General features: G+C 36.2%; 1 protein-coding gene across 1 annotated transcript in view; it reads right to left on the reverse strand.

Annotated features, from left to right (window-relative positions):
- Positions 1-13,014, reverse strand: part of LOC103524914 — a 116,749-nt gene that overhangs the window by 38,424 nt on the left and 65,311 nt on the right. The window contains exon 13 of the mRNA XM_026820184.1: positions 11,975-12,085. Within this exon, the coding sequence (XP_026675985.1) occupies positions 11,975-12,085 (111 nt within the window). The remainder of the gene's footprint in view (positions 1-11,974; positions 12,086-13,014) is intronic.

Genomic DNA, 13,014 nt, shown 5'->3' on the forward strand with positions numbered 1-13,014 from the left:
ATGTGCTCAAATGAATTCAAACTAAAAGTTTGCTGTACCATTCTGATCAGAAATCTGGTCTCAGCAAGAAAGTTCTCATGAGTTTTATTATTCACATGATTTGCGACCTGCAAAATCTTTTCTTCATCTTACTGTATGACTGCAAATGCACAATGATTAATGTGAACTATACATTCGATATTATAATTCAAAGAAATATCAAAGACAACAAGATTGATCACTCTGGGATAAAACTTCAATAAAATTCCTGATTTGTTACTGTGGTATAAAAAGGAACCTAGAAGTTCTTATAGTCGTGGTCATAGTCGAATTCAAGAGTCTAAAAAGTGAAGGCGAAATTGATGAGATAATTATTATTAATAGGTATACCATGAAAATGATGACACCACTAATGATGAAATCAGCGCCCACAAATAGAAACGAAAATGTGATGAAATCTGCAGGTACATACAATAATTAACATTTGAACCTCTTGCCAAGAACATCTCTACAGAACAAGAGAAAGTGCCCAATGCATCTAGATTCATAAATGCAACTGATGAATTTGATGATCAACCAGTGATTGAATCAGTGATCAGTGGGATTGAATATTCTATGACAAGATCACCACGACAAACATCAATATCCAAGACGACTCTCAGAGTGTAAATGTAAAACATTAGAACAACAATATCCAATTATCCAATAACAATTAACACGGTACGGTCAAAGATTTGATTTACGACCACATCATTGAAGAAAGTAGTTTGGTACAGAATGGTTCGGTTGACTGCATTGTTGCTTATATTGGTGCTATTGTTCCGGACTTTTACCTCATTGTTATCTATTGAATTCTCCCGACTTCGTTATGACTCAACAAAGTTCAGACGAGCTTTTTAAGTGCCTTATGCTTCGAGTTAAGTTTTACGATCAGATTCGTCACAGCATTTAAATGTTAGCAACTCATAACATAGGAACAGTGTAGCTATATTATTTCCTTGATTCTAATGATCCTTTCTTTTATTGCTTTGCTTTTAAATGTTGTTCGCCGGCAAGAACACTTGAGCTATACCTCTCGAAAGCTATAACCACTTACAGTCAAAAGTATATTTCGTTTACATGCATTTATAATGAGATGCACGATGATACACCAGTATCACCTTTTAGGCATGAAATGGGTCTACGTCTCTACTTGATGGATGGGGAGAAGATTACAAAGATGAGTCTGCTAAATTGTTGAATAAGAATATGAAGTAGACCAGCAAATTCCAATGTTGGTAGCTTTGTTGCAGCTAACCTAAAGGCATGTGAATATGTAGGTACAAAAATTGGGAACAGTTCTTCAAAAGTTGTAACTTTTCGTTGGAAATCTAATTGGTATGACTGTACATTTGTACTTGTCAGGAAGAATTGGATATTGATTCAATGTGGGTAATCTCTACTAATCCAATAATTTACATTTGTACTTGTCAGGAATAATTGGATATTAATTCAATGTGGGTAATCTCTACTAATCCAATAATTAATCGTACATTAATTTCTTCTGCTTTCAGAACGACTGCGAAGTGTGACGGGTGTGGGGGATGCAATGGAGTCCTGGCTACTGGAAGTCAAAAGGGTTCGAATCCCGAGGCCCAAATTCCAAACCAGATACCCTACCGAACCTCCTAAAGACTACTACACCTGTGAAGACAAACTTAACAAACGAGACATGATCGACAAAGCCACGGAAGACCTACGGAAAGCGATCCACGAGAAACTATAGCGTCCTGGGGTTTCTATGGAAACTCTGTAGTATCCCGAGGTTGCTATGACAACACCATAGCGTCCTCTGGTTATTATAGTAACGTAATCCTCGCGTGTGAAGACAAACTCAACAAACGAGATATGATCGACAAAGCCACGGAAGACCTACGGAAAGCGATCCACGAGAAACTATAGCGTCCTAGGGTTTCTATGGAAACTCTGTAGTATCCCGAGGTTGCTATGACAACACCATAGCGTCCTCTGGTTACTATAGTAACGTAATCCTCGCGAGAAACATGGTGTGTAATGATTTTGTAAATAGTTTTCTTCCTATGTGAACGTGAAGTCAAATCTGAAGATGCAGCAACGTGTCTGAGAGTATTCTCAGAATGTCTGATCTCACTTTCAAAATGCATAAATTACGAGGGAACACAAAGCAATACCTGATACCGAGCTGTTGGCAGATATAATAGAGAATAATGAGTTCCAGACTAAATTGAGTCTGATGATACACGAGCGAGCATATTTTAGTGCAACTGACAATAATTTTGGACAACAGCATTTTGAAAGACAAGAAACGTAAGAGTCTTGAAAGACAGGGGGGAGCATCTTGGTGATCTCAAATGCAACTCTAATATCCAATAATTCGAAAGTTCATTTATCAGAGAAATGGACTACAAACTTATAAAGCACCATCCACTATTATTCACGCTCATATAGACCCAAATACCACTATAAGCTTCGGACAAGAAAAAAATAATAAAGAGAACTTTAAAGTGTACTTGATGATAATTATGAACATTAACGGGACCAGCAGGGTCTTTAATTCCCTATTGTACGTTGCCCACACGTCATACGACCTACGCGCTATCTAGACGTAGGTATACGTAGTAAATCCAAATCAAATTGCCAGAGAAAGTAATAAAAAATCAAATTAAACGATCCCCATGGTCAATTTAGAAGCAACGGATTTATTCAAATTTGGTTCAGCCTTGAAATGGGGAAATGAATGCCCTTCGTCTGAATCGTAATGTCCAATGCAAATCACTTACGTTAATATCCTACGTTAATAATGCCAACATTGTATCTATTAAACTTTGTTCAAGAGAATACCACATTAATGCATATTGGATTAAGGTGAATACATATTGATAAGAAGGGGGTAAGCCGAGTATTCTGATAAGGATAGTTAATGCATTTTTTAGGTGACTTGTTGTGATTTTGATCAAAATGTTATGATAATGGGTAAGGTTCGCATTATCTTCAGATTTGTACCATGTAATTTTCTTCTGTGTATAGACAATCCCCATTGATTCCTAAGTTCATTTTAGATTTAAGCATAGACATTTAAGTATAAAGTAGACTTTTGTTGTACAATTATAACGAACAAAATATTTAAATTAAAAAACAAACTTCAACTTTTTTCATTTATTTCATTTGTCTGCATTTAAATTAAGGCTTAGGAAACCTTTTTCTAACATTTACCTACTTAAAAAAAAAAAAAAAAAAAAAACTTCTATGTTTTCTCTTATATTGTCGTCTCCATTTACATAAGTATCCTACATAGCTCTCACCGTATCTTCAAGGGGAGGGTTGTAGAGCACTGACGCTCAAACCGGAGTTGCCAGGTTTGAATACCGGCAAAGGTGAAAAATTTCTGACCTCTTCCCTTGCCGGATAAGCATATGGTTCCGAGGGTTTTTCCGGGTCACAACTTCCTGGCACTGACTTTTCCAAAGCGAAATCCCTTTGTCCCTTTATATTTTTTCTGGGCCTGATTTCCCTGTTTCTACACCCAAGTGACACCCACTAATGAAGAAGTTCCCGTTTTAATAGCTTTCCGTGTTTTTAATTACTTTTACACGGAAGAAAGTTGTAAAAATTATTAAATATTCTTACGACACTGATGATGCAATGACCTGGGAGTGTGACATGTTGAAATTAAATGGGAAAATCAACTTGAGAGTTGGAGAAGGCTTCCTATAGCACGGAATTTGAGGCTGAGTGCACCCAGGTTTAACCGTAGAGAAAGAGAGAGGGAGGAATAAAGAGAGAGAGGTAGAAAGAAAGAGAGAGAGGGAGGGAGAAAGAGAGAGAGGGAAAAAGAGAGAAAGAGAGGGGAAGAGAAAGTAGAGGAAGGGAGAGAAAGAAGGAGGGAGGGAGAAAGAGAGAAAGCAAGTCAAAAAAGAGAAAGTAGAGGAAGAGAGAGGGAAGACAAGACTCCTGGCATGTAAATTTGAATTTCTAAAACCCATTTATTCCAATTTGAAAGAAGGAAAATAGAACCTAAACCTTTTTTTAACAACGCTTCGTCAAATAAAAGGAGTTTAAGCTCCCATGTAAAATATTCTATGAAAAATAGGGTATGGAAGCCAATTTAAAAGAAGCTCATTTTTTCTCTCTCTCCTCTCTCGTTCTACCTCCCGTCTTTCTTTCTTTCTCCCCATCTCTCTTCTCTCTCTCCTCTCCCTCTCTCTCCTCTCCCTCTCTCCCTCTCCTCTCCCTCTCTCCCTCTCCTCTCTCTCTCTTTCTTTCTCTCTCTCTCTTATCAGTATTCCAGAAAGGTTCTTCATCAAGAGCCCTTTTTCAAGATTTTTTTCCTTCTCCTTTATTATGCTTTCTAATATTTTCATTTAGGTCAAACAATGATCTAATGAGCTACCGAAGAACTTGGTGGTCAACTCTCTCTCCCTCTCTCTCTCCCTCTCTCTCTCTCCCTCTCTCTCTCCTCTCTCTCTCCTCTCTCTCTCCTCTCTCTCTCTTTCTCTCTCTCTTTCTTTCTCTCTCTTTCTCTCTCTCTCTTATCAGTATTCCAGAAAGGTTCTTCATCAAGAGCCCTTTTTCAAGATTTTTTTTTCCTTCTCCTTTATTATGCTTTCTAATATTTTCATTTAGGTCAAACAATGATCTAATGAGCTACCGAAGAACTTGGTGGTCATAGCATAACAGTCGTTGGAAAGCACAACAGTCATAGCATAAAAGTCGCTAGAAAGGTATTTACCCCTTTTGCTTACTACTGCCTAGGTAAAGCGTGGCATTACTCCAATGTTGAAGCAGTCCCTAAACTTGTGTAGAAAACCACTATAGCCCTAACCTTCTATAGGATGTAGGAACTAGGGATATTGGACCCTAATACTCTCCAAGAGATACACTGTGTGAAAGAAGATTATAGATAAATGGTAGGTCTGTTTGAGACATACTGTGTGAAATAACAGACAAATGTCAATGTTGAAGTAGTCCCTAAACTTGTGTAGAAAACCACTATAGCCCTAACCTTCTATAGGATGTAGGAACTAGAGATATTGGACCCAAACACTCTCCAAGAGATACACTGTGTGAAAGAAGATTATAGATAAATGGTAGGTCTGTTTGAGACATACTGTGTGAAATAACAGACAAATGGTAAATATACCTCGTTTAACAATAAGAATATAAACAATATTCCTGTTACATGAAACCTCTTCTGACCTAAACAACATCCCCTCCTTCTCTCCTTATTCTACTGACGACATCCTTTTGTTCCCATTTCGGACATCCATTTGGCAGTGTACACAAATATGATCTTGTTTTTCCCCGTTTTTAAGGTAGATAGTAGATACAATATTATTATTATTATTAATAATAATAATAATAATAATCATAATCATAATAATGATCAACTTTGTTCTCATCTCAAACACTGTTTGGGGTAGAAACACACAATCATCACGTCACGTGAAGTCATGTGGAGTCAGAAAGATGTAGTTCAACGTTTTCCCATAATATTATAGGTAATTTCGTTCAGGCCAGCTACACTGCTATCACGTCACGTGGTGGTAGTGTGTTTCTACCTTTTTATAAGAAACAAATCATCATCTGTCAATTTTCTTCTCCAATTACCAAGACCTTATGTGTACTGGAGGCACACATTTCAGGTTGGATGGAAGAGGACGCTATTGTCACATAACACACTTGTTATTATCATTCAGAAACAGGGAAATGTGCTGAGAGTGTTACATCTCCACGTAATTTCACATACAGAATAATATCTACAGTGTGGTAAATATTAGGAAACAAGTAAACTTTTTCCTACTCCTACAGGTAGATTTTTCCTATGATTTTTCCCCCTAGTGCCAGAATGAAACTGAAAACTCAATTAGTAGGTGTCCACAACGGAGAACTGACCATCAAACCTCACCTAGTACCAACCCTCGCAGAAAATCAAGAAAATTGAGCTGAGTATTTTTTTGACTAGGAGAAGGTATTTGAGACCCCTTTGTAAAGACAATATTGCTTTAACGACTCTACAGAATAGATGTCTGTCTCTTCCGATTTTTCAGCATAGAAATTTAGAAGCAAATATGATTAGGGAGATAAGGACCCCGTATGACACCCTGTACCAGAATAGCTATATTAGCGAGCTGCGCCTGCGGTTTTATAGTTTACTGGATAATTTTAGAAGCACGATTTTTCCACCGCAGTAATGACGAAAAGAATATGATTGATCCATTTCCTGAGAAATCAAAAGTGAAATAGACAAATAATGAGACTACATACTTACATACGAGACTGTCTTGATGTTCAATTCACATCAAGAACTCAATGGCCTGAAGGTTTTTCATACAATACGAGCAAAAATTCACAACTATAGTTCTAGTCAAAACTATTTTGGAACTACTGACATCTACACCACGCACTACCAAATCAACAACATAGAGAACATCTAATGAGGAAGGAAATAGCGAACACAAGTCTCCTGTGTACGGAAAAGACCTCGTCAAGACCTCAGGTGAAACACCAACTCCGTTTTTGGAACAATATGAAGACGAACATGGTGACAAAGTAATGAATGTCATGACATATTAGGAACATTTGGTAAGGACAGTGACAAGTGGTATTGTAGAAGTTGCAATGAGAAACAATGAAAATTCAAGTACCCAGTACTGAAAATACATATTACTTATGTTGGAATTTGTTCAAAAAGCATTACAAGTATCGAAGAATTAGAGTGGTTAATTAAATGTATTTCTGAGAACACTGCACCAAAAACATCTAGGACAATAAATTGCGTTTCCCTGAATTCTGTTCTTTGCTGGTAACAAGTTACAAGTTATTACCAGCGGACATTTAGTTAGCAAACATCCAATTCAATTGGCCAGCCGTGATCCAAAGGTCGAGAATCAATGACCCAGAAAGTGCACTACAAGTAGAATACAGTTAAATCTTACAAGTTACGGGTTGTATTTGCATAAAACATTAAATATTACTGTAAGCACCAAGAGTACTTTGTCCAGACAATGCTGGACTTGTCTGGGTGGGGCAATATCCAGCTTCCCCAAGACTTTAACTTAAGTACTCTCATTGAATATTTTATAGAAACTTGCAAGATTTAGACCAAGTTCAGTTTAGTTCAGTGGAGGACGAGCACAGTGGAATCTAAGCAAAACTTTGTGAAATTTTGACGGTCAATATGGATCAAGATGTAATTTCTTCGAGACTTCTTGAGGAGTCAAAACAAGATCAATATAGATTTACGTGATTTATTTTCCAAGTCAGATCTCGTGAAACCTCTGCCAAGACATCATACCAATTTGTTGGAGAATTTAATAATCCAGATGATAGAAATTTGGCAGTTACATTCATTTCATGATTTACTCAAGAACTACATAGCTAATATTAGTGAGACAGGAACACTGAGATAAATCAAATACCGCATCAAGAAGCAATTCATAAAGACATCTAACATATTCGCCACTGGACCAAGCTGGGGCTGGGAACCAAGTTCTGGCAAACTGGTTTATTCCAATCCCAGGAGCCCCCGGGCTGAATTTATTTTATGACTGAAATTAAGTTCCATTTAATGTCACTAACAAGCCGCAATATGTGCTATCTGCTAGGCTCCCGGGTTAGGATCAGCTCAGAGACTCAACAAGCACCAGAAAGCTGACAACTACTTTCTGAACTTTCTTCAGGATGTGAGGTAGAAACCTGATTGAGCTCACAATCTCACATTATAATATATGCGATAATCAAGGAAGATCATTTATTAGAAATAAATATGCAAATATTATTTGCATAGCTTCGATGTTACTTTAGATTGCATCTGATTTGAGAACCTTCAATGATGGATGTGATTGTACAGCAAAAAAAGTTGGAAAGAAACTAAGTGAGAACCAAGTATTGGGTAGAATCAGGTTTTAGCACCTTAAACATATGACAGAGCTAGATAGTATCGACTATATCATCAATACTTAGCGGAAATTTGATTAAAATATATGCGATAATCAAGGAAGATCATTTATTAGAAATAAATATGCAAATATTATTTGCATAGCTTCGATGTTACTTTAGATTGCATCTGATTTGAGAACCTTCAATGATGGATGTGATTGTACAGCAAAAAAAAAGTTGGAAAGAAACTAAGTGAGAACCAAGTATTAGGTAGAATCAGGTTTTAGCACCTTAAACATATGACAGAGCTAGATAGTATCGACTATATCATCAATACTTAGCGGAAATTTGATTAAAATAAAAAGCCACGGTGAGACCGGAAGTTCTTTTTAATCCCCGATAACTTGGTTATTAAAATGGATCAAGTAGCCCAGATAAATCTGAACTGAACTTGATCACTAGGAACAAACTGTAACCAGGACAATCGAGACTTGAGCGTAAATGTTTGATCTGATTTCAAGCAAGAAGATTTCGAAGAAGTTCTACAAATGACGACCATTAAAGTTGGAAAGAAACTAAGTGAGAACCAAGTATTAGGTAGAATCAGGTTTTAGCACCTTAAACATATGACAGAGCTAGATAGTATCGACTATATCATCAATACTTAGCGGAAATTTGATTAAAATAAAAAGCCACGGTGAGACCGGAAGTTCTTTTTAATCCCCGATAACTTGGGTATTAAAATGGATCAAGTAGCCCAGATAAATCTGAACTGAACTTGATCACTAGGAACAAACTGGAACCAGGACAATCGAGACTTGAGCGTAAATGTTTGATCTGATTTCAAGCAAGAAGATTTCGAAGAAGTTCTACAAATGACGACCATTAAGAGTATTAAGAGCTCCACAAGTCCACATACGAGAATGTACTTTCAGAAAGAATCGCGCTGATCTACTGATCTGAATCGATCTGGGTCATTTTGCCGAGGATTTAATGAGCATTACTTAGGACGCTGTACCGTGTCACACTGGGTATTGTGTTTGATCAAGGACACAGCAGAGAGGAAAGTGTTTATGTTTAGAAAGTTTCCTGTATACAGTTTGGTACAAGTTGAATTGTTTTCACTTTCTTCGAATTATTTTCAGGAGGATAACTAGTGGGCGTGGTGTGAGATTTGATATAATTGTTTTGAATTAGGACAGGATTAAAGAATAAAATGTAGTATGAAGTAAGACAACATAAAACCTGATAGAATAGGTAAATGTATAGATAAGTCTATTCAAATCCGATGTCTACCAAGAAACTATTCGGTGTAGTACCTAAATTAAAATGAAGTATTTATTATAAAACTAATCATTTTTGTTTCGTCATTTGCAAAGATCAAATATATCTAACTCCAAATCTAGCGATTAGAACAATCGTTCAATAAATATCCAGCGAAATTAACTTCCAGTTGTCCTCAGATATTTATCTAATCTACTATTATCCAATAGATTTAATATTCCTTTCTTTTGTTGAAGTGGTGATTTAATTCTATAGGGAAGAAGTAGAACATTCATTCCTTAAACGTAGTATTTGCTTTTTAATTAAACGTCATCTTTGTACTTTGATCCTAGGTGTTGTCCGATTTAGGGTGTCTTCAGACATTTTATTCAAATTCAAAACAAATATCTCAGAGGTAGCTAAGTTCCAGTGAAGTGTGAAGTTCACTTTAAATATGTTGAGATGATTGAGCAATAGGGTGAACTTCGGACAATGGAATTTCAGCATAATCATATAATGCTTGGACAACAGCATTTTGAAAGACAAGAAACGTAAGAGTCTTGAAAGACAGGGGGGAGCATCTTGGTGATCTCAAATTATCCAATAATTCGAAAGTTCATTTATCAGAGAAATGGACTACAAACTTATAAAGCACCATCCACTATTATTCACGCTCATATAGACCCAAATACCACTATAAGCTTCGGACAAGAAAAAAATAATAAAGAGAACTTTAAAGTGTACTTGATGATAATTATGAACATTAACGGGACCAGCAGGGTCTTTAATTCCCTATTGTACGTTGCCCACACGTCATACGACCTACGCGCTATCTAGACGTAGGTATACGTAGTAAATCCAAATCAAATTGCCAGAGAAAGTAATAAAAAATCAAATTAAACGATCCCCATGGTCAATTTAGAAGCAACGGATTTATTCAAATTTGGTTCAGCCTTGAAATGGGGAAATGAATGCCCTTCGTCTGAATCGTAATGTCCAATGCAAATCACTTACGTTAATATCCTACGTTAATAATGCCAACATTGTATCTATTAAACTTTGTTCAAGAGAATACCACATTAATGCATATTGGATTAAGGTGAATACATATTGATAAGAAGGGGGTAAGCCGAGTATTCTGATAAGGATAGTTAATGCATTTTTTAGGTGACTTGTTGTGATTTTGATCAAAATGTTATGATAATGGGTAAGGTTCGCATTATCTTCAGATTTGTACCATGTAATTTTCTTCTGTGTATAGACAATCCCCATTGATTCCTAAGTTCATTTTAGATTTAAGCATAGACATTTAAGTATAAAGTAGACTCCACACTGCTATCACGTCACGTGGTGCTAGTATGTTTCTACCTTTCTATAAGAAACAAATCATCATCTGTCAATTTTCTTCTCCAATTACCAAGACCTTATGTGTACTGGAGGCACACATTTCAGGTTGGATGGACAAAATTAATGTCTAGTTGACTTATTAGTTTTAAATATTGGTTTATCTTGTTCATGACAAATTATATTGAATGATACTTGTTTAAGATGTTGATTATTACTCTGGAGCCAATTATACATGTCTTTAACAATAGTGGAAGTACTGTTTGATATGTTCAACTTTGTTTAGATACTGGTAGTTCAGTATATCTACTATTTTGTCATGTCATAGTCACAGATGTTTTTGTACTTTGTAAAATTACGCCCCCAGAATTAATTGTTCTGAAGTCAAATTAAGACCTGGTCCAAGGTCCATTTCACGTGTTGTTAGAAATTTTGAAGATATTCTGACAATATTGGCGTGACTTGTTTCTTGCAATGTAACAACTGATCTGAGTTGCACATGTACCGATTGAGACATGAGTGAAGTTCTTTGTATGTTAGATCTATTATAGCATAATTATTTACAACTATTTGTGGAGGTATTCCATGTATAATTGTATATTTCGTTTACATGCATTTATAATGAGATGCACGATGATACACCAGTATCACCTTTTAGGCATGAAATGGGTCTACGTCTCTACTTGATGGATGGGGAGAAGATTACAAAGATGAGTCTGCTAAATTGTTGAATATGAAGTAGACCAGCAAATTCCAATGTTGGTAGCTTTGTTGCAGCTAACCTAAAGGCATGTGAATATGTAGGTACAAAAATTGGGAACAGTTCTTCAAAAGTTGTAACTTTTCGTTGAAAATCTAATTGGTATGACTTTACATTTGTACTTGTCAGGAATAATTGGATATTAATTCAATGTGGGTAATCTCTACTAATCCAATAATTAAGTACATTTGTACTTGTCAGGAAGAATTGGATATTGATTCAATGTGGGTAATCTCTACTAATCCAATAATTAATCCTACATTAATTTCTTCTGATTTCAGAACGACTGCGAAGTGTGACGGGTGTGGGGGATGCAATGGAGTCCTGGCTACTTGAAGTCAAAAGGGTTCGAATCCCGAGGCCCAAATTCCAAACCAGATACCCTACCGAACCTCCTAAAGACTACTACGCCTGTGAAGACACTTAAGTATGCTACATGTGAACTTTTGAAGTCCAGGTTGCTAACATCCTGATCACTTATTTTAATACTTTTACGAGACAAAGATGGGTATGAATCATTGAAATCATATTCAAAGTTTACTATTTTGTATGAACGCCGGGTAACTTCAGTAGTTATGCAATGCGCTAACACAACATACATCCTTGAAAAGTTTCACCAAGACAAAGTTAGAACTCCTAAAATATGACATTAAAACAGGGGTAAACCATTAGAAAACACTAAAATCTAGATATTAGGGGACACCGGGGCAAAACGAAACATATTCCACTTACCAAATTGACGTCATCCGAGTATCTTTGAGCAACGGCCATGTTCATGTCAGTCAAACTGGGCCTCATTCTGGAGCGGCCTGCTAGGGGGGCTGTATCCAGATCTGAAAATTCCTGAAATGATAAACAACATGACACTTCAATGGGATAGAGAAAACGATGGATACATAGCAAAAGTTGGAGGGTAAAAGTATGTATGTCCACACTATATTGATGTCGATGAAGGGTAAAGGTATGTTTACACTATATTGATGTCAATCACATCAACTGGAAATATAGTGTTGATGTCAATCGACCCGTATAAAGTAGGCAAGATCAAAGGATTTCATGGAAATTTAAATTTGCATAAATCATAAAAATGTAGAATACCTAACACTAGTACAGGTAATATCAAAGAAGTTATTCCATCCATAATAAACCGTTAGCTATCTATATACTCGTATATAACCGGGAAAAAATATTATTATTTTATTGGAGGGGAATTTTTAATGGAAGCCACAAATTAATAGGTCGATTTAGAAGCAACGGATTTATTCAAATTTGGTTCAGCCTTGAAATGGGGAAATGAATGCCCTTCGTCTGAATCGTAATGTCCAATGCAAATCACTTACATTAATATCCTACGTTAATAATGCCAACATTGTATCTATTAAACTTTGTTCAAGAGAATACCACATGAATGCATATTGGATTAAGGTGAATGCATATTGATAAGAAGGGGGTAAGCCGAGTATTCTGATAAGGATAGTTAATACGTTTTTAGGTGAATTGTTGTGATTTTGATCAAAATGTTATGATAATGGGTAAGGTTCGCATTATCTTCAGATTTGTACCATGTAATTGGCTTGGAAGCAACGGATTTATTCAAATTTGGTTCAGCCTCGAAATGGGGAAATGAATGCCCTTCGTCTGAATCGTAATGTCCAATGTAAATCACTTACATTAATATCCTACGTTAATAATGCCAACATTGTATCTATTAAACTTTGTTCAAGAGCATACCACATTAATGCATATTGGATTAAGGTGAATGCATATTGATA

Source organism: Diaphorina citri, unplaced genomic scaffold, assembly GCF_000475195.1.
Source record: "Diaphorina citri unplaced genomic scaffold, Diaci psyllid genome assembly version 1.1 scaffold125, whole genome shotgun sequence".
In the NCBI taxonomy this organism is placed as follows: domain Eukaryota; kingdom Metazoa; phylum Arthropoda; class Insecta; order Hemiptera; family Psyllidae; genus Diaphorina; species Diaphorina citri.